This window comes from Falco naumanni, chromosome 16 (assembly GCF_017639655.2).
Source record: "Falco naumanni isolate bFalNau1 chromosome 16, bFalNau1.pat, whole genome shotgun sequence".
NCBI classification, from domain to species: Eukaryota; Metazoa; Chordata; class Aves; order Falconiformes; family Falconidae; genus Falco; species Falco naumanni.
In genome coordinates, this window is record NC_054069.1 from 101,168 (window position 1) to 128,618 (window position 27,451).

At 53.9% G+C, this 27,451-nt stretch overlaps 2 protein-coding genes across 3 annotated transcripts in view; one reads left to right on the forward strand and one right to left on the reverse strand.

Moving 5' to 3' along the window:
- The first annotated feature begins 1,706 nt into the window (after positions 1-1,706).
- CXCR5 (C-X-C motif chemokine receptor 5) lies at positions 1,707-11,104 on the forward strand. The gene is made up of 2 exons (XM_040616102.1): positions 1,707-1,812; positions 7,935-11,104. Exons 1-2 carry the CDS (start codon positions 1,774-1,776, stop codon positions 9,009-9,011), a joined length of 1,116 nt encoding a protein of 371 aa, XP_040472036.1. The 5' UTR covers positions 1,707-1,773; the 3' UTR covers positions 9,012-11,104.
- A 2,677-nt stretch (positions 11,105-13,781) lies between these two features.
- The window catches only part of BCL9L (BCL9 like), a 49,359-nt gene continuing 35,689 nt past the window's right edge, over positions 13,782-27,451 (reverse strand). Inside the window, exons 3-8 of one of the 2 annotated variants that reach the window (XM_040616106.1) lie at positions 25,753-25,875; positions 24,054-24,264; positions 23,254-23,338; positions 20,455-22,828; positions 19,719-19,883; positions 13,782-18,448 (exon numbers count right to left, since the gene is read on the reverse strand). In XM_040616106.1, the coding sequence (XP_040472040.1) occupies positions 17,289-18,448; positions 19,719-19,883; positions 20,455-22,828; positions 23,254-23,338; positions 24,054-24,264; positions 25,753-25,875 (4,118 nt within the window). In that variant the 3' untranslated portion in view covers positions 13,782-17,288. Of the gene's footprint in view, positions 18,449-19,718; positions 19,980-20,454; positions 22,829-23,253; positions 23,339-24,053; positions 24,265-25,752; positions 25,876-27,451 lie in introns of both variants that reach the window. The other variant, XM_040616105.1, reaches the window with a different exon arrangement.

The following is a 27,451-nucleotide window of genomic DNA, read 5'->3' on the forward strand; positions in this document are numbered from 1 at the left end:
CAGTCACTTCCTCAGTGTAGTACGTGCTTGACAATGGCATCATTTGCGTCTATTGCTTTGGAGGGGGCTCCCTGTCATTCCCACGCCACATCTGAGGTCCAGGCTTACAGCCTGGGGTGTGTTTCCAGCCTATAGTTCCCCATAGTGGCATCCTGCAAACTGTCCCTCTGACCCAAGAGGTTCTGCAGCATCACTGTCACCTACAGACTCACAGTACCTTACTTTGCAAAGTACTTCTGCTTTCCTTATGGGGTAGTTGGGGTGGGGGGAGGCAGCATCTGTTGAAGCTGTCTCACAGACAGAGTGGGTCCCAAATGTGCCCTGCCATGGAGAGCAGCACCCTTGTTGCTAGCCCTTAAAGGAAGTTACTGATGCTGAGTACTCCACCCTTCAGTTCTAGCTGAGTGAAAACATCCTTCCTAACCTGTCTCCCAGGCACAGTGACACCCCACTTCTCACCTCACCCCACAGCCCCAGCAGTGCAGCCACACCATGTGGGACAGGGCTCACTCAGCCTGTACTCCCCCCATGAGGTGGGGAATGTGAGGCACAGCATGAGCTCCCCGTGCCCTCCCTCCAGTTTTGCTGCTCACCGTTCTCTTACTTTTGGGAGAAGGGATGCCCAGAGGCTGGCGTGTCGGGTGGGCACGTGCGGGTGCGCACAAAAGTCCTCAGAGCAGGGGAGGCTGGCAACATCCTGGGGGCAGCAGGTTCCTGTCAAGTCAGGATCACTAGGTTCCTGCTAAGAAGCATAAGGAGCAGATGAAATCAAACAGTGCTCACCAGAAACACTGCCACCTTCTTTACCAGTCTGAGTCCCACTGGGCCCCTTGCTGGTGGTACAGAGGCTTTGGTGCAGCTGTGCCCAGACAGGAGGAGGATGGGCACTATGCTTGTCAACCATCTCAGCTCCTCAGAGGGAAAGAGCTTTCTGCCAAAACGCCAGCTGTGATGCTGTCCTATCCTGCTGACCCAGACTGGGGCTTTCACACCGTCATTCTGCTGCTGTGACATTACTAGACAAAACACCCATTTCCCACCTTTATTGTGGGCAAGACAAGCACTGCAGGAATACGTCTAGTCAAGGGGCTTCCCTGCATGTCATGCAGCACACCAGCTTCTGCTAGCTAGTGCCATTCCTTAGACCTGTGGAGCAGCCTCCAAAGCCATGCTGTCCTGTGCAAGCCGCTGCACACCCCGCTAAGCCAAGGTGAGGGGAGAAGCCGCAGCAGAAGGAGAAGACATCTGCAGGTCCCTGAGGTTAAAGCAGCCAGGAGAGCCCTGAGGTGCAGGCCGATGGCCATACAGACCAGACCCATGCATTTCATCTCGGCTGCCTTCAAAGTATTGTACAGCTCTAGAGAGGTGCTGAGATCTGGGGATCTTTCTGGTAAGGGTGCCCCTCGGCACAAAGCTTTCCGAAGCCTTTTGGACCACCTGGGACAAGAACCGCCATGGGCAAGAGCCCTGGAGGTTTCCAGGAAAGACCTGCAGACATTCTGGATTTTCTCTGGTACAGACCAAAGGAATGTGGATTCTTCAAACCATACTTCGAAAAATCAGCTTACAGCACTAGAAAAAAGATGATAAAGCTAGATGCTAATCTTTACATCAGTTAGGTCACTCTATGCTTGGAGCTCATTTGCCTTGCAAATACTCTATTGTAACTTGCTGGGTCCCTCCCTACTCACTTAAATGATTAACTCCACCCCAAAAAAAGAAGAACTTTTGCTGAAACTGCTGGAGGAGAGACGGATCCTGCCCCCTGAAACCATGGGGCCTGTCAGCTACTCATCAGAGACCTATGACTTGGTGAGTCGGGCCTGGGTTTGCTTGATAACAGGGAGAGCAAGTAGAGCTGGGGTGGGCTGAAAGACCTGGTTTCTATCCATCCATCTTCTCACCCGCCCATTGGCAAAGGGAGAGCTTGAGTGAATTCTTACACTGGCACAATCAGCCCTCACATTCCTTAAGTCTGGACTTGACTGATGAGGGGACTGCAAGCAACAGCACTGTGCTTGCAGAGAGCTGTTGTAACGTGGCTGCAGCCACTGTGGTCCAAAGGTGCCAGGTATTACCTTGGGGGCAGCTGCCTCACCACTGGGACCTCGTGCACTGACATTCTGGTGAGCCCTGACCCTAAGCATCGTCCTTGTGTGGGGACCAAGCCCACAGTCACTGCCCAAGGGTCGGGAGGCTCGCTGGGAGAGCTGGGCTGCTGCAGCCCTACACCCTGCTTGCCAGCCCGTCCTAGTCTCTGTTCCCTGCACAGCCACTGACACAACATGAGTGTAAAACACTTGTTCTGAGTTGGGTACCCTTTGCACCAGCCTTTGGTGGTATAAATGACTGTGCATACGGTATGCAAAGCCCTGGAAATCTCATCTGGTATCTTTACGTAACAGGAATACCCAAGTGAACCCAATGCTGGCTCTCCGCATGTGAAAACCCTTGGTATGACTGTGCACACTCCTAACCCTGCTTGCCTTCTCCACGAACAGGCTGCCATAGACTCTGCTGAAAGGGCGATACGCAGTATATTTACAAGAGGGGAATTCTGAAGAGGGGAAGATAAATTACAAGTACTTCTTCTAATAGGGAACGATGATGCTGTTGTATTCAGCCCCATACTTCTCTCCCCTGTGTTTGCAAGTGAAAGGCAGCAGCTGCACCTTTTAGGGTATGTTGTGCGATCCAAGGGGAAGTCCACAGCAGTGCTGTCATTAGCCTGGTTTTCAAACATTGCAGCTCAGAATTTATTTTTTAGTACACTGGCTTTCTGTAGCAGATCTCAGGTTTCGTTTAGTTTCTCTGTCACAGCACTAGCAAAACTAGCCGACTGCAACAAGGCTTTTACCATCCCATACCAGGTTAACTTCAAGAAGTAGTTCCTGCGCCTTGCCCCAGCGCAGCCACCAATCCCCCGCAAGGTTTCAACAGTTCATCCACTGTCCATGCTGTTTCTTCATCCTCTTCAGGCCAGTCCACCCTGCTTCTTGCCTCTGCTGCATTCAGAGTCTTCCTTCTCCAGGCTCCTCTTCCAGCCAGCCACTCCTCATCTGGGCTCCCTTCTTCTCCTGGGGCCTCTCCTTGTCTCTCCTACATTCGGGGCGTGCTCTCTCTCCTCCCTCTGCTTCTTCCAGGTCTCTCTGCACCTGGTGCTCCCTTCATCTGGCCCTACTCTTCCATACCCCTTAGAGCTATTTAACTACTTAGCAGGAATAAGCCACCTCTGTACATTATCCACGTCAGCCAACCCACCACCCCTGAAACAAGCCCACAGCTGTATATTATCAATGTTAATTAAGTCTTCATACCTCTATAATTCCTCTACATTTCTCTAAAAAGAGGAATACTGGATTTAATTTTTACCAATTTTTCTGTCCCTCCTTTGTCCTGTACACCAGGGAAGAGAAAGGAAATGGTTGGGGACAGGGTAAGCCCTACCCTCCTTACTTTTTCTGATTCATCCAGTATAAAAATCCTTTGTGAACAGTGGTCATTCCTTTAGAACCTTTTTGCAGAAGACACTTCTCTCTCTGACCTCTGCTGAAGTTCAGTGACAGTTCTAATGCTTGCCAAGAGGTTAGAACCAAACCCAAACCTTTTTCATCTCCATGCTGGTTTGTTCCTTCAGCCACTCTCTCCATTGGAAATCTGTCCCACTGCCAGAGAACCAGCAAAGCTGAAGTGCACCACCTGCCTGCCCATGGCGTGTCACATGCTATAAGCAAGTGGCTGCTTGTGACAGAATTGTGTCGTTTTTAACACAGCAGGATTAAGCAGCAGTGGGATTTGTTCTTCATATACAATACTTTCCAGAACCTTAGCTTAGCGATTTTTACCTTTGCTTTAAATGATTTTAAGTTATAAAGGGAGGGAACTCGGCTAACTTTGGGACTAAGCACTGACAGTCAGGTGCCACAGCAAGAAGAGTTTTATACCTTTTCTCAGACTTCTCACAGTCAGGAGTTTGTGCCGTGCATTTCCCACCTCTGTCTCCTGGGAGCTTCCCAGGCTTGGTTCCCTTTCTGGGAGGGAGAGGCCACAGATCTGACACGAGCAATGCCGCATTGGCTTTGGTGGCGCCGTATGTTGCTCTACTTATACTTGGCACTTGTAGCAGCAACCTACCCGCAGAGGTTTGCAAAAAAAGGCCTCAATGGTATCCTGTCAAAGTGGTGACACAAACCTTGCCCTGTGCACTCACCAGAGGATCACTTGACCAATTGAGCAAGCATGGAAGGAATAATGATGAGAACGTTTGCATCAAAAGGTCATTTACCTCATTACCACCCAGTGAGTGCAGCAAGGGCCTCATCTAAACTTTCATACCATACAGGACCAGTCATTACTGTAACCCTGTGGAAGAGTAACATGCCCAAAATAAAAACACCATTGCTCCACAGCAAGAAAGCTTTTCCTGCTTAACCTTCCTCAGCTGCAGACTAGAGAAACAAAAACTCTGTTGCAGAAAGGCCACTGAGATCTCCACCAGGTCCCCTGAGGTGCTGCGGGCCAGTTTTCATTGTAGCAGGACCAACATGACTCAAGAACCCTAAAGGCACCTGTGCTACAGTAGTGTGGCATTTCCAAAGTCTTTGCTTTTATTTGTGGGTTTCCCTAGTTCAGCACCCGGAGAGGGGATGAGGATGAGCAGAAGCTCTGTCAGTAACTTGCACTAATGTGGGCAATTTCAGTTTTAAGGCTTTGGGAATGAAATATGCTTCTCTTGGCCCTGGCATGGGCTAGAAGGGAATGACTCACGTGGAAAATCCCTAATAGTGCAGAAACTGCTTCTCTCTGCAGCCAAATGTTTTGATTGTTGGCAGTTGCGGGGAACTGAGAAAAGCAGCTGACGTGCAGAGACTGGAGTAACTCTGAGACATGGGTTAGAGGGGAAAAGGGATCCCTGAACAAAGAGCCCACAGGAACAGGCTTCTGAAGCATGTGTTTGACTGCTCAGTCACAGAAAAAGACACTGCCTTATCGCCTATCCCCAAATCTGGCAGCAACTGTATTGCAGGAGACCTGCACAGGGGTCGCCCTGTGTGCACACTTCTGGCTTCTCCCCTTCCAGGTCAGGCAGACACCCTCTTCCAGTCCTAGAAATGGGAATCGCAGCAGAGTCCCCAGAAGCCTTGGCTTGTCACATTCCAAGCATCTCCTGCAGCTCTGGCCCCTGCCCTTCCTGTCTCAGCCCATACACTGACTTCTCATCCTCTTTTATTTGTCTCCAACTCATCTCTGTCAGCTGCCACCTACACTCACTGCTCTGCTTGGAGATGCACATGACAGGATGTCTCAGACACAGCTCAGTGCACGCTTCCCCTGCCCGCAGCAAGTCACTTACAGTAAGCTCCCTACCTGCCCACCACCAGCAATCAGATGGTGTCCGATAGTAGAGCTCAGCCTCTGCACCTCCAGCTCTGAATGCAAGGTGATGCTGGAAACCATTCAGCAGCCAAAGCCACTGAACACTGTGCAGGTTGCCATCCGCTGGTGTCGTTGATGGCACTGGCGTCATTGATGGCACTGGCATGGCTCCAGGCAGCGCTCAACACTCTGGCCAGTAAACCTGGCCATTTCCCATCACTTCCTTCTCCCCTTTAAAGCTAGAACCCTCCAACCTCGCCCCAGTGAAGTGTCCCGTTCCAACACGTTCTCTTTGGGATTTTCAGTATGGTCACCCTTGTGTCCTGAGCGGCCTGGTTTGGTCAATATGAAAAATTGCAGTTTTAGTTTGGTTTTGGTTTTTTTTCAGGGAGATTCAAGGATCTGGCCCAGGCCAACACATCACAGGTTTCTGTGCATGTTGGTAACTCCTGACACAGGGTCTGGATATGGAGTAGGCAGGAAATATTTTCAAGCCAGGGAGAAAACAAATTGGGAGGAATTTCTAAAGGCTTTTGTCTTTAGCAGCTGCCTCCAGAATCATACCCTAAACTAGAAAAATAACTGTTCTTTGGAAATATGACTGCTTCTTCTCACCAAAGGCTTGCAGTTCCACTGTTACATTAGGGGAAGACAGTTGTGTGTGTCTGAGGTTTTGGGCAGAGGGGAGGACTCCCGGCCCCTGAGAGGGCTGACTCTGACCCACGTGGGAGCAAGCACCATGGCATCACAGCACAGCAGCAGCACCACCGGGTGCAGCGCTGGTGGGGAATGGGACTGTGGCAACATCATCAGTAACTTAAGTCAGACCACGGTCTGTCTGGCTCAGTGCTCCTTCTGGCAGCAGTCAAAGATAGAGGCCCAGGGAAGAGGGTAAGAGCTGGACAAGCTTATTCCACACTTTCCCGAAGGGCTTACTCACCCTCCTACTGTCCACTGCTCAGGGACCACCTGAGCCAGCTGCCTGCTCCATGCATTCAGTAATGCTCTGTAGACTTCTGCCCATCAACACGCCCAGGCTCCCCCTTGGAGCCACACAGATGCTTTCGGCAGCACAGCAGTTCGAAACAAGTGCTGCCACTGTAAAGTCACCTCTTTACCCCAGGCAGTCACATGCGGAGGCACCCAGCATTTGCCTGGGGAAGGCTGCCTGAAAGAGAGGAAGCATAAATCACTCTTCTCTAGCTAGGCACAACACAGGGCTCAAGGCTGGTCACGGTCATTTGGCTTAGTGGCACATGGTGGGGGAGCAAAAACCCCCAAATAAGCTCTAAAACTGTCTAAAACAGGGCTAGTATTTTTAGATGGGAACTTTGGCTGATGAGAGAAGGAACAGCAGGTGCAAACGGCTACAGCTGGCAGTGAAAGGTATGAAAGCAGCAAGCAGAGACTTCCGCTGTGGTTCATGTTGAAGTCTCGGTGCTGGTCTCCAGAGAGGGAGTGGGTGGGGGACCTGAGGGTAACTGCTTCTGAGCTTTTCCCCATTGTCACTAATTTCTTAGCTTGTTGCAAAGCCTCCTGTGCTGCTCTCTTTTTGTGCTCATCCAAGCCCTTTGCTTTTGCGAACACGCAGCTTCTGCAAGGCACCCAAGGCTGGCTGGACCATGCCCACCATCTGGGAGGCTTGTCCCAAGTGTGACTCCAGCCTCCTGGCACTTGGGACTTGCCCACAGTCTCAGCCCAAATACAGGCTGCTCACCTGGCAAGAGCTACAGCAGGCCAAGCATAAGTCACACCTGTGGTGGCTCTATCACACTTTCCTTACCGGGTATCAGCCTGGGGTCCCAGTAGTGTTTTCAGGTTCCCTTTCCTGCTCTGACTGCAACTAATTCAGAACCACAAGGTTTACCAACAGAACAGAATTCTCTCTCCACCATCCATCCCCAGCACCGCAGTGGCTCAGAGGTGTTCCTCCAGTCATGTTTGAACACCCACCCCACATCATCTTTCTCTGAGCACTTGGAGTGCCACTGTCCCCACCTCGCCTTGCTCTACCCCCAGGCAGCTCTGAGGTGTCCAAGGAGGAGAGGGAGAGAGGGACAGGATCAGTGCACACAGCTTGCGGTGCAGATGTTCTGTGTGGTGAATCCCACCACCTTCGTACCTGACAGCAGACAGCAGGCAGGGCAGGAACAACCATTGTCAGAAATGGGTGGAAAAATGAGGAGAGCTGGTAGAGGAGGGCTCTGTGCTGTGTGAGAAAGCACAAGCCACCAGCAGGTAACTCAGGAAGAACCAGAAAATGAAACTGGTCATCTGTCTGGACACGAGAACACCCTCAAATATGGTAATTAAAGGTACAGACTGAGCAGCCCTCGCTATCAGAGATCAGGACAACCCCCTTTATGTGCTGCTGCAGCTCCTGGCACCATAGGGACCTCCCAGGTCATCACACTCCAGACATGGGCATCGTACTGACACAGGTGGGCTGCAGGATGTGGGGATGCTCTGCTCTGGCTCTGCTTTAGGTGCAGCTGAGGGACTGGGTTCTCATGTTCAGAAACTCCCCCTCCGATAACCAGACTCTCTCTCTTCCCCAGAGCCAGGTGGAGCTGAGTGGCTACTACGAAGCCGACAACACCACCCCTTCTTTGGAGGGTTACTTTTGCTTCAACCCAGCCTCATCTGTGGTTGGCAACCAGAGAGACCCCTTCAGAAAGGTCTTCATGCCACTCATCTACCTGCTGATTTTTGTGTTGGGGACTGTAGGCAACGCCCTGGTTCTGGTAATTTTAGAGAGGTTCAAGCGGTCTCGCACTACCACAGAAAACTTCCTTTTCCACCTCACCCTGGCCAACTTGGTGCTGTTGCTCACCTTCCCCTTCAGTGTGGTGGAGAGCTTAGCTGGGTGGGTCTTTGGGAAGTTCCTCTGCAAGATCCTCAGTGCTGTCCACAAGATCAATTTCTACTGCAGTAGCATGCTACTGGGGTGCATCGCGGTGGACCGCTACCTGGCCATCGTCTATGCGATCCACACCTACCGCAAACGCAGAGCTCGCTCCATCCACCTCACCTGCATGGCTGTCTGGCTCTGCTCACTGCTTTTGACCTTACCCGATCTTATCTTCATGGAAGTCTGGACAGATGACAGCAACCGCAGCATTTGCTATTTTCCAGAGGTTGGGATTGATGGTAACAACGCCTGGCTGGCGACCCGCTTCCTCTACCACACCGTGGGCTTCTTTGTGCCCCTGCTGGTCATGTGTTACTGCTACACAGCCATTGTCCGGGCCCTGTGTCAGTCCCAGCGACTTCAGAGGCAAAAAGCTGTCCGTGTGGCCATCCTGGTCACAGGTATCTTCCTGCTCTGCTGGAGCCCGTACCACATCGTCATCTTCCTGAACACGCTTACCAAGCTAGAAGCCTTCACCAAGAACTGCCTCCTGGAAGACCAGCTGGACATGGCCATCATGGTGACGGAGGCCATCGGCTTCATGCACTGCTGCCTCAACCCCATCCTCTACGCCTTCATTGGAGTCAAGTTTCGTAACGACTTCTTCCGGATCCTGCAGGAGCTCAGCTGCATAAGCCAGGAGACTCTGCAGGAGATCCTGGAGGTGACGAGGAAGGGCAGTGGGATTGAGTCTGACAACACCACCTCTATCTCCACTTTCTAGCTGGGAAAGGCTGCCTGCAGGGCAGAACCAGCCTGGAATTTTCCTTCCCAGCGGCACACATGCTGTGGCCTCAGTCCTAGGTTTCACAAGCATCCCCTCCACTTTCTTCACTCCTCAGGAAACTGAGGTCCAATAGCAACTGAACACCGAAATTCCACCAGATACCTTCCCTGGCTCCTTCTGGATCTCATACCTGTGGAAATCCATCTGGCAGCTGTTGGTGAACACTGACTCTGATAGCCACTCTGGCGCGGCTGGATGAACCCGAGTGGGTTGAACCTGATATTTCCACCTCTCCCTCGAAAGACTGACTGCAGGTGTCCTGTGCACAGAGCCAGGCACGAGACTAGGGTGCCAGGGGCAAGGAAAAAAAGGACAACCAAGTAAATGTGGAGTTGTGTCAGTGAGCGAGGACCGAGGACAAAAGCTAAGCAGGTCTCCATTTTACTGGCTCAGCTTCATAGAGACATGTCCAAAGAAAGCTGTGGGACTCATTGGCCACAGCAGCTGGAACGAGAGATGCAGGTAGGACCAGCAGGGAATACAGAGCTCACTCCAATAGCATGGGCATACAGTGCTGGGTGATCTCTGGCTGCAATATTGCTCCTTCTGCTGCATGACATCCCCTTGGCCAGCTGTGGCACGCTGATCTTCATGGCTCACGCCAGAAGGTCCTGCCATGGACTGAAAGATTTGACTGTCATGGGTTCCTTTCCAGCCAGCTGCATCCTATCCCACTCATTCGATCCATTTTACTGCTGTTAAAGAGCTCCAGCGAGCAACTGCTGAACTGAATGCCTGACTATGCAAAAGCTTTCCTTTAAGGAAGAAAGTTGTCTGAAGAGACAGCTTGTGTCTTGTGACTGAGCACAGGGGAGACAAACCACACGGCTTTGTGAGGCTGAATGTGTAACTTTCTTTTTTGCAGCTAGTTGTAAAGCAGTTTGTGGGTTCTGAGAGCAAGGAGACCCACTGCCCCAGAGTAGGGAAAAAAGCTCATTTGCATAATTGCTCTTGTTTTTAGTGAGCTGAGAGGGAATGTAGCGTTTTGCTTTGCATTGTACTTTTCTGGTATTTTTGCTCCACCTGCATCTAAGGTGGAGCAAAATCTAACCACCTTTCAGAGGTTTCGTGCATCCATCCAGGTTTACACAAGACAAACCTGGGCACTGGTCTTGCCCTGAACAACGTGTACCCAGGAACTGCTCAGATCAGAGAAGCTTGTTAATGGTTTGGTCAAAAAGAAGAGCGGCAGCTTTCACTGTCGTGAATTATCACACCGCAAGCTGGCGTGTGGGGCAGCCCTAGTGGACTGGGGCAGCCTGCTGCTTCCTATTAGGTCTTGTCACAGCATAACATCGCAGCATGTACACAGCATTGCTCCATTACGTTTCTCTCGCTAGCTAAGTGGTGCTGTAGCCTGAACAGTATGAGAGCCATACATCCCAACTGTCGTGCGAGCGTGACCCTAATCGCAAGCGCATTTCAAAACCTGCTGTACCATTCACCTTGCTTTTTAAGCAAAGTTGGAACAACATCAGCTCTCCTGCTGGAGGAATTTTGTGCAAAACTCACTTCTGAGGTTCAACCCACTAACAAAGGGCTCGGTTGTAGCCGAACTTCACTGTACCCAAGGGCCCTGCTAAAAACACCAGTCATTATGGTAGGGGTCACATTATATTAGTCCAGCTCAGGCAGAGATCTCAACAGCTCATTCTCAGATGGTGACTTGAGGAGAACCCCCCCGCCATGCATAAAGCTTTCATACAGCAAGCAGTTCACCATTTCCTGCAGCACCGCACCGTCAAAGCTGAAACCTACAGGTAACGGCGACCGTAGTTGTCCAAGCACATACGCACAGCAGAGGAAGAGCAGCTCTCTGAAGCCTGCCCTTGCTATCTCCACAGTTGCACTCATGAGCAAACCCATTGCAGATGCATTGTAAACACCTCCCCAGCCCTGGTTCTGATGGGAACTGTGTTTATACACAAAAATGGTACTGAAGAAAGGTACAGTCAGGCGTAAAATACTTACAGTGTTCACAAGGTAAAGAAAAGATTGCCTGCAAAGTAAGAGTGAACAGATTATGCCTCTATTGTTACTATAGTTTTTAGTGTGTTTGTAAACTTTCAGAAAGTTTTGACATCAGCTGTAATAAACAGTTAAATAAAATACCATCTTCTCATGTACAGCATAATGTAAGCAGCTGTCTGCAGTCATGTCACCTTTGCAAGGGAAATGCATCAGAGAGCAGTAAGTGGGCTGATGGCACCTTTCTGACAAGCATTGCTCATAGAGATCACAGGGCTCATAAGAGCACCTTGCTCTGATTTCCCTTCCCCAGTGCCAGAGAAGGCTCTGCCGTGTTCAGTTCCATCCATTCAGAACCAGTTCCATCCTATGTTAGCTCCCTGCTTTACAGGACCTCTTCCACTGACTGAAGCACCTCCTAACCCAAGTGGAAAGCTGTCCCTGCCACCGTGTTCAGCTTGGCCAGCCTGGGGAGCTGGCAGACCCTTCCCCAAAGAGCGAATATGGTTTCTCCTGCAGCTGTGTGCAGCCAGCCTGCTGGGTGGCGACAAGAAGAAAGCAAGAGGAGGAACTCTCCTTCACCACAGAGGAAGCTGGGCTTTCCACTCAGTGAAATCCTCCCCATCTGCATGAGGTTTGTATGGTGTCACATGCCTTAGCCCAGACCGGGCTTCCCAGCTAAGCGCTCACACAGAGCTGCCCCAGGGCACCGCAGCCCTCAGGCAGCTCTTCAGGCTCCCCTGGGAGCTCTGCTCAGCACCCAGCTCAGTGCTGCCAAGTAAGGCCGATGGGCTCTGCCCACCCCAGGCTGCTAGGAAGGGGGACTGAGGTGAGGGGAGTTCTGAGGCAGCTCCTGCAGGGAGTTGGGGCGGTGGTGTGTGGGCAGGCCACCTCTTCACTGTCCACACCGCATGTTCTGCGACCCTGGCCGTGGGTTGTGCTCTGCAAACAAGGCTAGAGCAGGCAACCCAGGGAAAGCCCAGGTCACTGCTGAAGGCAACTCCAAAGAAGGGGGGCACAAGGACCCACACAACAGCATGCTTCTTTGCATTTCCTATGGGGTGAACGAGTCTCCCAGGGGGCAGAGCTGGGGTGTCTCAGCAGAGCGCCCTGCTGCACACATGCATGCCATGGTAGGCAGCAGAGCATGCACCAATCAGCGCAAGCCAGGGAACACATGAATAAACGTGTGCCTGGGAATGCTGCAGAGAAGGGGCTCTCCCCACGCCCTCACACCCTTCCTAGCAGCTCTAGCACCCGTGCCCCACCATGACTCACACACAATTTCATTTTCCTTATCAAGAAGGCAACCTACTTTCTCACCCCAGTCTCCCAGAACCACACAGATGCTCAAGCACTTCAGTGCCTGTACTGCTGCCTGCCACGTCTTCCTTGTTTTGAGCACAAGTGGCTCTGGACACAGGACACCACAGCCACCAAGGCCCGTAAGCCTGGGTCCTGGGCAGCATGCCACATGCATCACCTCAGGTCTGCGCAGACGGTAGCACAAACCTTTCCTCTCTCTGAGCTCCCAGAACCAGCCTCTCAACCTGCTGCCGTCACAGCGTGCTCCACATATGCTCTAGCTCCCCACAAACGTGCAGCAGCTATGGTACAAGCAAGCTTTGCTGGGGGAACAGCGGGGCTTCAGCCACCGATAGACAGCTTGGGCAGCACATCCCTGCTCTGGGTCACCTCTCTGCTCTGCAGTCCTGCCCAGGACTCGAGGCATCCAGGATGGCCCTGCCTGGGCCCCCACCTCTGTGCATGCCTCTTCACCTACCTGGGAAGCATCCTGTCCCACATCATTCGAGGGCAGCTCCCTGATCCCTGCCCAGCTTCCACTGCCCGTAAGCAGTAGGGCCCGATGGCCGCACACTGCAGGCAGGTCTGCACCAAGCACAGGTGTCCCAGTTCCTCCGAGGAGCTTGGAGCTGCCTCATGAAGGGCAGGAGCTTCTCTTTAGATGGAGCCACACAGCAATTGCTTCAAAGTTGCAGGAGGTGGGACCTGCAGTGCTGGAAGCCACGCTTGCGGCTCAGGCGGCTGGCTCCTATCCCGCACCTACCCTTCCCCCAGGGCCTGCAGCTTTCCTGCCTGGCACAGGTGGCTGAGGGCAACGTACTCGGAACCACCATGAAGGCAGGGACCAACAGCAGACAGGAGGGGGAAATGAGGCTGTTTGCCTCGTGACTGGTACTTGTTTGCAGCAGCTCGGAAAGATGATCCATTTCAAGCCACAGGAGCTAGCAGACGGGCTGGCACAGCACAGGATAGGAGAGAACAGCCAGCACAGCCTGGACTTAGGCAGCAAAATCCACAATATGGTAGCGAACTGCTCTGAGCCATGTGGTTGCGTCTCCTTCAATGCCAGGGAGCCAGCACACGATGAGGAGGGCCAGATCACCCACCCTGCACAGGCCTCTGTGGGCGCTGAACAGCTGACCCTGCTATGAGAGGAGGCTGCCCAAACTTCACTGAAAAAAAGAAAACTCAGACCACAGCCAAGTCCCAACATACCTTAAGCACAGATGACTCCCCGTAGTCCAGAAGAGCTCCTCTCCTCTCAAATGGAGCCACCACCTCAGGTTAAGTTAATTTATAGCGGGGCCAGCCGAGCCCCTCTGACCAGCCCCAGCCTGCCACACAGATGCTGGCTGAGCTCCTGGGAGCTGGGCTGAGCACACCTGCTTGCAGCCTGGCAGAAAATCACAGAGCAAACTGAAGACAGGTGCAGGGTCAGGTTTTGAAATTTGTCTTTTTAATAAAAAGGCACCTATAAAACAGGTCAATACATTACAGGCAGCACAGATACCCAAAAACAAGCCTAAAAATTGTTTCAAATAAAAACCAATAAGATGTCTTCACATATTGTATTTATATATTTATATTTATATATATATTTATATAATGGTACAAAATGACTGGGGAAGTTTCTCCATGGGATGACAGAGAACAGGTCAGTCACCATTACCTCAACGTGACAGCTAATTCTGCGTGTGTGATTATCTGACGTACTGAAAGATGTGGTTTCCCAGTGTTCGCTTTTCTGGAGCTGGAAAAACATGGCGAAGTCACAGCTAAAATATGGGCAAACCTCTTTACTGTGATTAGGTGGAGTCAGTACAGAACTCAAGCTGAGAAGCCGAGCAATAAACTACAAGACACAAGACTAGACGCAGCTCATGGCAGCGGGCAACTGGCTGATGGCACACCTTGCCCAGGTCTAACAAGGACTGGCTGTTCCTGAGCTCCCGGAGAAGCTCCTGCCAGATTGCTGTTCACAGATGCGTCTGGGAGCGGCACCCGGGGCAGGGGGTGTCAGGCAGCACTTCTCCCTGTCATTCAGCCATCGAAGCGGTAGGGGTAGGGCCGACTCCAGGGCAGTGGGATTTTACAGAAGAGCAAGCTCTGACCTAGCATCAGGACTTCCCTTTTCTAGCCAGGGCTACCAAGACAAAAGGCTTTGCTTCTTACTCATTTTGTCACTGAAGGAGAGGACTTCCTCCCACCACCAGGCAGAAGTAGCACCATGCTGCCCTGTCTCTGCGAGCGGGCAGTGCTGACCTCTCAGCACTGCACAGTGGCACGCTGCAGCCTGTGGGCTCCAGTCAGCACAGGGATAACACGCTGCCGACAGAGCGAGGACCGCGAGCCCCAGGCAACTTCTGAGTTGGGCTGGGCAAAAGGGGACAACAGGGCAGTTACATACACGTGAAGATCTCAACCAGGGTAAAACAAGAGCTGTCTACAAACAAAAAAAATCCTTCCATATAGAAAATATTATGGCTTCAAATTAACCGAGACTAGCTGGTGAACGATGAGCTAGATTTGGGGCTGGTACTGGCATTTGGATGTTTACAAGAAACTACCAGCAGCCAACACCCTGAAGTGCAGCCAAGAGAAGCCACAGCCTTTCAGGCAAGTCAAGTTTACTAAGAGCTACATCGGTTCGAGCAACATTCTCCTGCACAAAACACACGCTCCAAAAGGATGGAGAATGCAACCAGCAAACACATTGGGTCCAAAGCACACTTTGTTAGCCTAGGCTGAAGATTGTTCCTCTGCTCTAACTGCCAAGGCAGGGATAAGCACTTCCTGGGATTGTTCCCATTTTGCCATCCCCAAAGACGCTGCTCACTCACATCATACACAACAAAACTGCACAAAGCAGGAGACCAGAGCGAAATCCTTCCTCCAGTCCAGACCCATGTTTCCCACCCAGTACTGCTCACTACCAAACACCCCAAGGCTTCAACGTATTCCTAACTGGACTCTGTGGCTCCATCTTCTCACAGATTGGATCAGGACAGCTGCTAGGCTGACATTTCAGCACCCACCAGCCTTTAAGAACAGCAACTTGATAAAAAGCGTCGCTGTTCACTCGCTACTTGACAATCTCCCTTTCCAAAAGCTCTCTCCTCCCTGCAGCAGCAAGTAGGGACAGGTGAGCTCTGTTACAAGAGAGGTAGTACGCTAAGTCTGGCTCTGCAGAGATAATCCTCCAAGTGGCATTCCTCTGGCAATCACATGCCCCGAGTTCACCATTGGATACCCATAGGGTACACCGTGCTGGAATGCGGTCCCCACGGAGGTCTGGAGATGCTGTGGCATGTGCAGAAGCGTGTGCATCCCCCACAGTCCCCTCCATGAACAAACACAGGAAAGACCATCAATGCTGCATGCAGGAAGACCTTAGTGGAGGGAGGGTGCGGAGGGTGGAGCGTATCCAGAAAAGCCAGAGTTGTTCAAACAGCACGCTTCCACCAGGCTAGGAACAAGGAGCTGCAACGCAACCTCAGCCTCTTCTGTCTGAAGCACAGGATGGCTGCATCGCTGACACTGTGCAAGGCAACTCCCATACCAATATGGAGTATTGCACGCAGGGACAGGTCCTCTTCAATGGCTGGACCTCTATTGTGCAGCAGGGCAGGGCCGCAGCTGGTAGCTCAGGGTGAGATGGAGCGAAGACAGCCTGTGGAACTCCAGAGAAGGAGGATGGACAAGCACAAGGAAGACCTGGGAGAGCATTCAACAGCAGAGGTAGAGGGGGCGCAGCGCAGTTGCGGAGGGTGATGGATGGGTAAAGGACAGGTGTAGGAAGGCTGTGAAGGAGCAGGGGTCCCAGCGAGCCTCTCCCAGAAGCACAGGAATGCATCACCTCACTCATCTCTGAGCCTGCCTATCCCTGCACACCACACCACCCTGGCCCACAGGGGACCCAGCGTGAAGGCAAGAGAAGGAAGGGACTAGAGGCAACAATGGCCGGTCGAGACCTTCAGGTTCAGCATGTCATCATCTGCAAAGACCGGATCCTCACCGCTTCTCCAGCTGAAGGGCCGGCATCCTTCCCATCTCAGCCACAGCAGCTTCACCACGGAGCAGCGACAGCTGTATCCCGTGAAGCTGCAGCCTCTGCCCTGACAGATGAGCACTGCTCTGGCAGCATTTCACTGGGGCCACAACTCTGACCTCCCTGATGGTCTTCAGTTGTTGGTTGCATTTGTGTACTTGGCACAGCCTCCACAAGGGCCTAAGATCTGCATGAAACTATACACCCCGCACATGCAAACCATTCAGACACATGAACAACATATGTTTGACACAGAGTCACTCTACAATGGGATGTCTCAGCGCCCTGTGCACCCTGGGGGATCCTCCTGCCTCCCCCAAGGAAAGTTTTCAATCCTTGTACACTGTTGCCTTTAGCATGATTTGTGTTTCTGTTTTTTTTAAAATATGTTTTGAGGCTTCTATTAAAACACAGAAATACAGAACAATTAAAAACCAGCACAAGTTTTGCCTTTCCCAGTGACCTATTTACAGCTAGTTCCAAAAACCCTCTTGCACATTTTGGTTGCTTAAAAAGGAAAAAAAAAAAATCAAAAGGAACAAAAAGAAAGAAGAAGAAAAGGGAAAGAAAAACACTTGACAGAGGAAAACCATAAATGAAAAACTTTTGCCACAGGGTCTGGATGTCCCTGGTCACCACGCAGGGTTCAAAGTAACAGCCCCACTCCCAGCCCTTCCACCCTCCCTTTCCCCAAAAAAGAAAGGATAAAGAAACCCAATTCACATCAAGTTTACTGCACATCTGGTTTTCTGTGTAGAGGTGAATCCGATATGAAAAGCATCCCACGTGGTGTCCTCCACCAGCATTGGCCCCCAACCCTCCCCTGAAGAAAGGTTTAAAAATGTTTGTACAGGCAGCCCCATCCCCTGCCCACCCCTGAGCGCTGGCCAGGGTTAGAAAGGCAGGTTCGCCATGTTCCCAGGCCCAGGGATGTAACTCATCTGGCTGTCCAGGGAGACACTCCTCTGCCTCATCTGGTGCGTGACCATGAGGTTCTGCTGTGGCGGGGGCCCCATGAGAGAGCCCTGAGGTGACATCATATGTCCTGTCTGGGCATACATCTCCCCCGACACAGACATGCTCCTCTGCTTGGCCTGCATCAGCATGAAATTCTGCTGGGCCATCAGGCTCTGCTGCGGAGACATCATGCCCTGGTGCATGCTGTTGCCCATCATGCCTTGCTGGGGCGGTATGCCTGTCCTGCCCAGCATGGGCACTTGTCCAGGGTGGCACATGGGCATGCCGAGTCCCCTCTGCATGCCCTGCTGCCCAGGGAGGCTGGGGGCATTCATACCTGGCCGCACCGGGGGCTGGTCAGCCATCATGTTCTGCAGGTTCATGAGGTGGAGGTTGGAAGGCTGCGATTTGGGTGCTTGGCTGTCGCTCTTGGGGAAATACTGCAAGGTGCTGCTTGGCTTCTCTGACGGGATGATCCTGGACAGGTCAAACTCGGGGATACCCGTGGGTGTGGGGCGGATGACCTCGCTGAGCTCAGGGTCGTTCAGCACCGATGCCACCCCAGGAAGCACGGGTGGGTAGGGCTCACCGATCCGAGGAGGGATGTTCTTGCTCATCATGTGCTGCTGAGGGGGCATCTGGCCGGGCTGCTGGGAGGGAAGGTCCTCAGGCGGCAAAGGCATCCCCGGTGGGTAATGCTGCTGCATCCCAGGGCCACCTCCCCCACCAGGGGCCATGGGAATGCCTCCGGCAGGAGACGGCATGGCATTGTGGGGCTGCTGCATGCGGGGGAACACGAGCTGGTTGGAAGGAATCATCTGCGAGCTGTTGGGCACAGGGCCACACTGCTGGTTCAATGAGTCCTGGGGCCCCGGGGGCAGCATCATGGGGTTCTGGGGAGGCACGCCCGCACCTGGTGCACTCGGGTGCATAGGAATGTTGGAGCCCAGAGGGTTCGGGGAGGACATCATGGAGGTGGGGGGCGGTTCATGGGAGAGGGGCTGCTGACCAGGCAGGTTCATTCCCATGGGGCTCTGAGAGGATCCAGGCCCCACGGAATTCAAGTGCAGTTGATTCGGCTGATTCCCTGTTACGCCTAAGGAGAGGAAAAAAAGAGAGAAGAGTTAACTCTGCCCACAGACCTGTTGGGGCTGTAAAATCCACACCCTGGAAGCCAGCTGAGCACTTCTGCTTGGACAGCCCTGAGCATGGAGTGCGATGCTCAGTAAGCAGCCGCAAGATGGGCTTGCAGAGCACCAGCATCAGGAAGAAGCGCCCCAGACTCCAGCTCCCCAAGTGTGTGAGCAGCAGAGAGCTATTCCAGCTTCATCCTGTCCCACACTGGACTTGTAGTTCCTTACAGTGCACTGATTTTAGAGTACTAGCTGGTTCTGCACATCGGGACAGACCTAGACCATGATCTCAGCAGGGCTCTCAACCACCCGGAAGGCACTGAGAAGCGACCCTTCACCACTGCCTGCCTGCAGGGTTAGCCACCCAGCAAGCTCCTGTGAGCACAAGACCTCGGGCGGCGAGGAGAAAAAAAAAGAAAAAGAGTTGGCAGCCCATCCAGGAGGGAGGACTGTGCTCATTGGTACAGCAGAGCAACTGGAGCGTGCTGAGGAACCTGGGTTAGGAGGGAGCCAATGCTTTTTTGCACGCTTGTGATCAGCTTCATTGACTACTCAGCAGTGAAAGAGTGAAAAAGTTAATTTTTCATTTTGAAAACTCCCAAAAATATTTATCAGACAGCTTTAAACCCCTATATCAAGTGGTACAGCATGCTGGAATTCCCCTTGGGCTGGTCACCAAGTGACAAACCCACACTCATTTGCCTAGCTGTCCTCACCAGTGCCACCAGCTAGCAGAGCATATCTGGCTGTCACCTACTGAAATCAGAACTATGCTATGATGCAACCTTGCCTGTGCAGGCACCTGGGCTCCAGCCAAAACACTAGGCTCACAAGCCCTGTTCAGAGCATCCCTCTCCCACTGCACAAGAACATGAGGGCTCCAAGTAGCAGACCTCTGCTTGCAAGCCCTGGGCCCAAGGCAACTCCAAGAGCCACAAAAATCCAGGGCCAGCGTGTCCACACAGGGTAAGGGTGGCTCCCAAAACTTCCAGAGCTTGTGGAAGAAGGGCATCTCAAATTCCAGACTAGCTCACGTCCTGCCAGGTAGCACAGCCAAGCCAAAAGGGCAGAGTAGTGAGCAGACTGTCACAAATGAGGGCAAATTTAAGCTTTTTGACACGGCAGTTGGTGGGAGATCACAGTTTCTAACACCTCTTCCACCTGGTGCCTCAGGCCTGCTGGCAGCCATGAGATGGTCCGACCCCTCACAAGCCCAGCCCCAGAAGTATGCACCTGACATGCTTCCAGGCGGGAGCATAGGCCTATCTGGCAGCAGCTCATCATCAGAGGTGGCGATGGTTTTGATGGCATTGTGGTAAAGCGGTGTGGAGCTGGGCATGGCATACTTGGACATCTGGGACATCATCAGCGAGAGGGGGTTCTGAGAGGGGGATGGATCTGGAGAGGAAGTAAAAGGCATGTTGGGATTCATGGTGCTAGAGGTGTTACTGGATGGTGCAGAAGAGCTGCTCCGAGGCCCGGAAGGGAGAGAACCTGCAAGCAAGAAACAGACCAGCTTAGTACTGCCCACACACCATGGCCTGCTCCTGTGAGACAGCGACTCTGTCTCCTCCTTCCAATGGCAGTGACCAGTGGAGGCTGCAAAACACAGAGCTGGCAGAGCCCAGCACCCTCTGGACTCTGAGGGGGCTCATGTGGAGAACCCCGCTCCAGAATGGTGATGGACTTCCACTTCAAACTGCCCCTGACTGCCCAGCACAGACACATCTTTTGCTGCCTGTATCTCAGGGTTGAAGGTAAAAGCTGCTCTGTTCACTCTCCTGTCTACCTGGAAAGGCCCTGTTTGGACTCCTGGGAAAGACAAATTGCTCCATAAGATGTAAGGGCACACAGAGGCACAAGCACCTCCCCACTTCTGTGAGAGCGTGCAGGCTGGAGGGAAACCCTTTCCTCACGCTCACCAAAACCAAGCATGCGTGCACTCGCACAGAAGGTATACCCGGCATACCCTGATCGAGTCCTCCCATGGAAGTAGATGAGTTCATGCTGAGAGTCTGCTTGCTCTGGTTGAGTCCTGGGCTGGGCATGGTGGCTTTGGGAGATGGCACCCAACCAGGGGAAGGAACAGCCATAGAAGGGGACTTCAGGCGGCTTGGTGAGCCAGTTGGAGAGCGGACATTAAGCGAGGAGCTCATCACCTGGGGGGACTTGAGGGGTCCAGACTGGTTTGAAGGTGGCATGCTGACCATCTGTGAGGGCGTCTGTGGGGACTTGAGGTTGGCAGACGGGGAAGTGACCAGCGGTGAGTGCACCTGGCTGAGGGTGGGAGACTTGAGGTGACCCATGCTGGGGGAGTTCATCTGGCTGATGTTGATGGTGAGGTCAGAGGGCCGGCGGCCCAGCCCCCGCGAAGGTGCTGGGTGCATGTTGGCCAGGTTTCCCCCTTGCGTGGGAGTGGGATTGGAGGCCGGAGGCAGGGGGATGTGGCTGAGTCTGGTGGTGCCACTGATGTTCCCAACAGGCATGGCGCTCTGCTCGGGGCTGAACATGTCCGAGCCGCTGCCCATCTCCTGGGGCATGTTGGGATAAGGCCCCTGCCCGCTTGAGAAGCCTTGCTGTCCTTGGTTGGGGAACTGGGAGGGAATCATCATTTTCTGGGGTCCCCCCAGCATCGCACTGCCATTGCCATTCTGAGCCCTCGCCCTGGCCAGCTCCTCAGGGCTCATGCCCTGGTGGGCCATTATATCGGGGCCCCTCATCTTCTGTGACATCATCATCTGCTGCTGTGGGGTCATCTGGACATTGAGGTTCATGTTCATGTTCATGTTGACGTTCATGTTCATGTTGAGGTTGCCAGGGCCCATGGGTGTGTCCATGTCCCGAAGGCCCGACTGACTCATAGGGGGGCTCAACATCCCCCGAGTGCCTGCAAAATCCATTCCCATTGGGGCACTGCTCAGGCTATCCCCCGTTATCTGCCCAGCAAACATGGATGGATCCATCTGCCTGTGTGCCTGTATCATCCTCTCCATTTCCATGCCCTGGCTCATGGAGTTGCCGGACATCCCCATGGGCCTCTGCATTGCCACTGGGCGTTTCTCCATCAGCTGATGCCGCAGGATCTCCTCCCTGGCACGGGGATTCATGAACCTTTCGGGGTCCCCTTGCCCTGATGGGTAGGGCAGGGTGCCTTGTGGAAAGTTCCCAGGGCCTCCCATAGGAGGCATATCATCGCTCCACCCAATGCTGGGCCTGACTGGCCTCTGCAGGGCGTTCATGGGCCCAAGAGCATCCAAGGGCATGTTCTGCATCCCTCCGAAGCCAGAGACTCTCTGCATTTGATTCCCAGGGAACCGCGGCCCTGGGAAGGGTGGCCCTCCCCGCAGCTGCATAGGGTCCTGCACATCTATGGGTCCCCGCAGCTGGCTGCCCATCCCTGGTGGCCACTGCTCTCCAGGCTTGCTGTGGTAGGGTGGCGGAGGCCCACGCATCATCATGCTCCCCATTGACTGTGGGATCATGATCTCCTGCATGGGCCGGCCATGGATGCTGATCTGCTCCTCTTTCCGTCGCTTTTCCTCATAGTACTCTTCCTGCAACTTCCTCCAGGCCACTTGCTCTGGTGTCAGGCTGTCCTGGTTCAGCCGCTGCATCATCATGTTCATCTGCTGCCCCATGTCAGCACCTGGGTGGTGAGGCACCTCATGTTCCAGGCTGGGCCCACCAAGGCTCTGGGTCTGGGAGATCATGGACTGCAGAGGCTCTTCGTACTTCTTCAAGCTGGTGGGGGGCACAGGGGGCTGGGCAGGGGCAGCCTGCGGCTGAGGGGCAGTCCCGCCCTCACCGGCATTTTGGCTGGACTTCATGAAGGGCTCGGCCTCCCCACTGCGCAGCAGCAGACGCTCAATGTCTCGCAAGGTCTGCAGAGAGCGCTCTCGGTGCTCCAGCTGCTCCTTCGACAGCCCCTCTGAGTTTATAGGGTTCCTGGGTCCCAGGCCTGCCTGCCCGTTCCCCGGCATCCCCGGGCCCTCCCCTAGAAGGCTGGAGCTGGATGTGGCAGAGGAGTCCACTTGTCCAGGTTGCATGGTGCTGGCAGACGCAGTGGGTGTATTTGGGTGATTACTTCCAGGTTGGTTGCTGCCACTGCTGTTCCCCAAAGAGTTGGGAGTCAGATCCCTCCGGACATCTTCACTTGTCCCTTCCTGGGGCAGGCTGCTGGGTGCAGGCAAAGGTGCTTGACTAATGGTCTGAGGTGGGGGCTGCGGCGGGGGAGGCTGAGGCTGACTTGCTTGAGGTGCTGGTGGCTGGGACTGTGGAGTGTTGGCAGCAGGTGGATTAATCGGAAGTGGCTCAGCAACCCCCAGCACTTTAGGAACCGGCGCCTGGCAAAGAAAAGGGAGATAAACCTGAGCAGGGAAAACCCTAAGCAAGTATTCTTCCCTGCAGCTTGCAGGAGACCTCTCTGTCCCCAAAACACACCCTGTAGCACTTCACCTTCATTCCTTGTGGGGAAGACACGGGCTCCATTATGCACCCTGGAAAGGCACCATCAGGTGCTCTGCCCATCCACACGGTTATGGGGCCACATGCTATGCCCCATCCCAAACTCCTCACAGCTGACAGCAGCCAGGACTCACTCCCAAGAGGTTCCACAGCAAAGCAGCTTCCCACCCCACTGAAAGGGCATCTGACAATCCCTTCCCCCACAGCTGAGCCAGGAGCTGAGGGAGAACAGCCACGTCAAAAGGGGAGGGTCAGCAGTCAGTAGCAGGTGCCAACAGGAGCCTTTGGTTCATGTCTGGCATACCTGGTCTAGCTTTGCTCGCGGGACATTCTGCTGATGGTAGGCCAGAATAGAGTCAGCTCGGCCCTGCAGGACAGCTTCTGCAGCTCTGGGGAGAGAGCACAAACCACTCAAGAACAGGCATCGTGCCCCATCCCACCCACCCCAGGTGCCACCTCTGCTCCTCAGTCCTGCAGGGAAAGGGAATTTTCTGGAGGTCACTGAGGAGGGATATTCCTGGAGTCCTCCCACCTGTCCTGCACAAGCCCCAGTGAAGTTCTCCAACTGACGATTGCTTGCCCTGGAATTTCTCTCTTCCCATGTCCTTTTGCTCTGGGGTCTACCATGGATACTCTGGGATCTACTGCACTGAACTTGTGGCATAGCACAACTCTAAAACTAAACAGCCGTGCTAAGACTCCACAGCTGAGACAACGCAGGGCAGAACGGAGGAACCGAGTGGAGAACACCAAGTGTTACACAGCACTCCTCGTGACACCCAGCCCCTTTGGTACTTCTGAATCAGACCAACAGTCCATACTGCTTTGGGTGAATCTTTAGCTGGATGCTGACCAGATGTACCCTATGGTGTGTGTCGCAGAATGCAGCACTGCGCACCACTGGGATGAAGCACGCGCTTGGGCCCAAGTTTGCCCACCAGCAGCAGCTGCCAGCAAACTTCCTGAGCCTTGGGGGGACCCGCTCTGTGCAACCAAAGGGATACAGGTCTGTCTGGCTCTCCGGGACTCAAGCGCAGCACGCAGCAGGCAAGTATGATGGACCAGCCCTATACTAGCAGAGGATGGACAGGATTCACTGCTTACGTGTTAGCAAGGTGCGTTGTAAAGACGTAAACGAACTGTGAAGGCTGCTTTCCCGTTCCGCCGCCTCCGCCTCCTGCAGCATCCGACCGCAAGCCGGGGGCAGCACCATGAGGCACGCTGGAAGAAGTGGTCTCATTCAGGTTCGGCAGCGGGTTGGACCCTGGGCCGAGCTGTGAGGCCGTGGACATCGCAGGATCTGCTACATTACAATCTGCGGGAGCAGAGGAGACAGGCTGCTGAAGCCACCGAGCCCCAGCGGCCTCCCGCCCGCGCCACGGGCAGCAGCGGGCAGGGAGCAGGGGGCAGGGGACCGGGGACCGGGCTGCGGCTGCGACCGGCGGCGCCGGGCACGGTCCCGGGAGGAGGAAGAGCCTCTGGCCGGCCGGGTCCCCGGCAGGTGGCAGCACGCGCCCGGCCGGGGCCACCGCCTCCCGGTGCCACCGCCTCCCGGTGCCACCGCCTCCCGGTGCCCAGCGCGGAGCCGTCCCCACTGGCCCGCCGGCTGGACACCCCGCAGCGAAGGGAGAGGGGATGCTGTCCGCGGCAGCGGTGACTATTAATCGTCGGCCGTCATTCAACCCTACTCCTAATTAATATTAATAAGCATTGCAATTACCAGGAGCACGCAGCGCCTTTCTCTCACCTAGCTCCTTGCAGGCACACAAGCGACATTCCCCGCGGCAGACAGGCTCTCCTTCCAGCAGCCTCTCGCCAGGGACCACCCCGCAGGCCCACCGAGCACCAGCCATGCCACAGCAGTGCTTAAAGTGCAGGGACATCACTGGAAGCGTGGCATGGAGACACACGTGCTGCTTCACTGCCCCCCCTTGCCCCTGGACAGCCCCACCTTGACCTGCTCTAATTAAAGCAGATCTCAGAGCAGGCTGCTGACAGGGAGGTGGCACCATCCCTTCCCGCAAGAGTTGCAGACTGTGCAGAGAAACGCCAGGGGAAGAGCCTGGAGAGGATGGCTACCGATCCACTGGCAGGCACGACAGCCACCCTCTGCTTGGTTTCATACACTTCCATGTTCTCCATCAGCAGCAGCCCTTGGGCGCCATGGGACCTTGCTCCACTCTCGCAGATATTTTCTTGGGGCAATTTGAAAGTTAAACTGAATTCTAGACACCAAAAGTGAAGGAGTTTTGATGCTGTTGGAAAGCAGGAGAGACCTGCTATTGGTTGCCCCAAACAGTGCACACCTTAGCCAGCTCAGCCCTGCCTGAACCACCATCAAGACCCTCAGAGCCTCCTGAGACTCAGCTGCCTTTAAAGCACAGCTGTGGAGAGCCAGGTGGATGGCCTGGCACAGACTTAGCTGCTGCAACAAGGGCACCACATGTCACATGGCCGGGCTGCCACTATGACCAGGGCAGGCATGCTGATCCAGAGTTAAGCCAGGCATGCTTTCAAGGCAGCAATTCTGCTGCTAGCGTGGCCAGAGCGATGTATGGCAGGGACATTCAGCCTCAACACCTTCTCCACATCTCCACAAAATAGGTCCTACATCTCACTGCATGGCCACAAACATTCTCCCAGTACAACAACCACCAGCTGCAACAGCCCACCGCACCACACACCCAGCTAAGGCAGCACACAGAGGCAAAGCTAGAAGCGCCAGTGCCATCCGCCCTACTGAGCTGCGGGAAGGACCCAGCTTTATTCAAGCTTCTATGCTGGTAAGGAGGTAGACACTCACTGTGTGCACTGCTGATGGGCTTGTCGTCCTCCTCACTGTCTGGCCCAGAGCACCATTCATCCCCACTGTATGGCTGCTTCCTTTCCAGCACGCACCGTCGCTTGCTACGGGGAGCCACCTCACCTGCAAAGGGACCGAGCCATCAGAAGAGCTGAGGAGACCTGGCAGGGGCTGGGAAGGCTGGGGCCCTGCCTGGCTGTGTGCTGCACGCTGGCACTGCCAAGCAGCCAGGATGCACTGGGCAAGAAGCCTTAGACTGACATCTGCCCAGCCCTGGTAAAGATCCTGAAGCATCTGCTCAGTCTGGGCTCCTTGGCTTTGCAGCCAGACCTGGCGAGACTCCCCTGTGAGAGCTAGCGGTTCAGAATGAGATGTAGTTCTTACTGTTTGAAAGGAGTCTGCAAACACAGGACATGTCTAATTGCTGTTCCAAACCGGAGAGCTTTGGGCATTAACTCTAAATTTAAGGGGTCTGTGATTTAGCAATTAAAACCCAAACACGCAATGAGAGGGCACATTCACACCCTTTGTAGGAACGCGAGACAGACTCTGCCCTTCACAGACATCAGGCAGGCAGGGGGCCTTTATGCCCTCTGTACACTAGGGTGCCCCCTCCATTTCTCAGATGGGGCTGATGCAGCTTAGAGAGGAAGGGGCTTGCCTAAAGGCATCCAGGGACTTGGGGAAAGGAATCAGACACAGCATGGACAACTTCCAGTCCAGTACTTTAACTCTAATGTAACACTACTTGTCCTCCCTTTTTTACGTCATCTAGTGGTTTTCAGGCCATGTTCACAAGATCGGTCAGTGCTGCAGCAGGAACACAGGAGATTCAGGCATTCCCGATCAAGCCATTTTAATAATTTTCCTGTGGAAGTCTGGGCTACGAGACACTACTGGGATAAAGCTACAACTGCTTATGATCGGTGGCATACAGTAACCCCCCAATGCAACAGGAGAAAGCTTTCCTGGGACAGGAGGTCTGTTCGGGTACATTCTACCCATTCTTCCAAGGCACGGCGCTGGCCTAAGCCAGTCAGGCAACACAGCTTTGGCTGTGAAACCAAATGCTTAGGGGCACGAGCCAGAACAGTGGCTCTGCGTTTAGGGACTGGGTGTGAGCCTTGGTTGGAACCAAGGGCACCACTGGGATTTCTCCTCCAATGACCCCCCATGAGATGCTCATTGCAGCCATTGAGCACAGAGCTCAGTGGAACACAAGAGGCTACAGGGAAGGCTGGGTGAGGACAGGGAAGCCAGAGGGTTTGGAAGCACTGACTCAGCCCTTTTCCAGAAGCCACATGCTGTAACACAAGAGTCATCCGTCGCTGACAAAACCACAGAACTGTTCAGACAGCGACCCTCACAGCACCTCCTCGCTAACCATGGCCAAGTCGTTGGGCAGCTGTAAGAACACCACAAAGGCAGCTCTTTGCCAACAGCAAGGAGACAGAAAACAACCCAACTCAGTCCCAAGCTGAAAGTGAACCACAGTCTTGCTTAGCTGGCCTCAGCAGCCCAAGAAAGCCAGAGTCCCAGATTCTCAGTGTAACAGCTTAGGGAATGAAACATAAAGACATTGCTCAGCCGCTCTGGTCCCAAAACCGCGGATGTGACAAGCCAGTGATGCAAAAATGCACAGGCAGCCAGGACAAGCCTGGACAGAAGCCACAGCACAGAAACCCAAGATGCTCACAGC

What these genes read in the sequence shown, in the direction of transcription:
- CXCR5 (XM_040616102.1), top strand. Translation starts at nt 1,774, where the DNA reads ATGGGGCCTGTCAGCTACTCATCAGAGACCTATGACTTG. An exon ending in CATCAGAGACCTATGACTTG is followed by an intron (nt 1,813 to 7,934) that starts GTGAGTCGGGCC and finishes TCTCTTCCCCAG; the next exon opens with AGCCAGGTGGAGCTGAGTGG.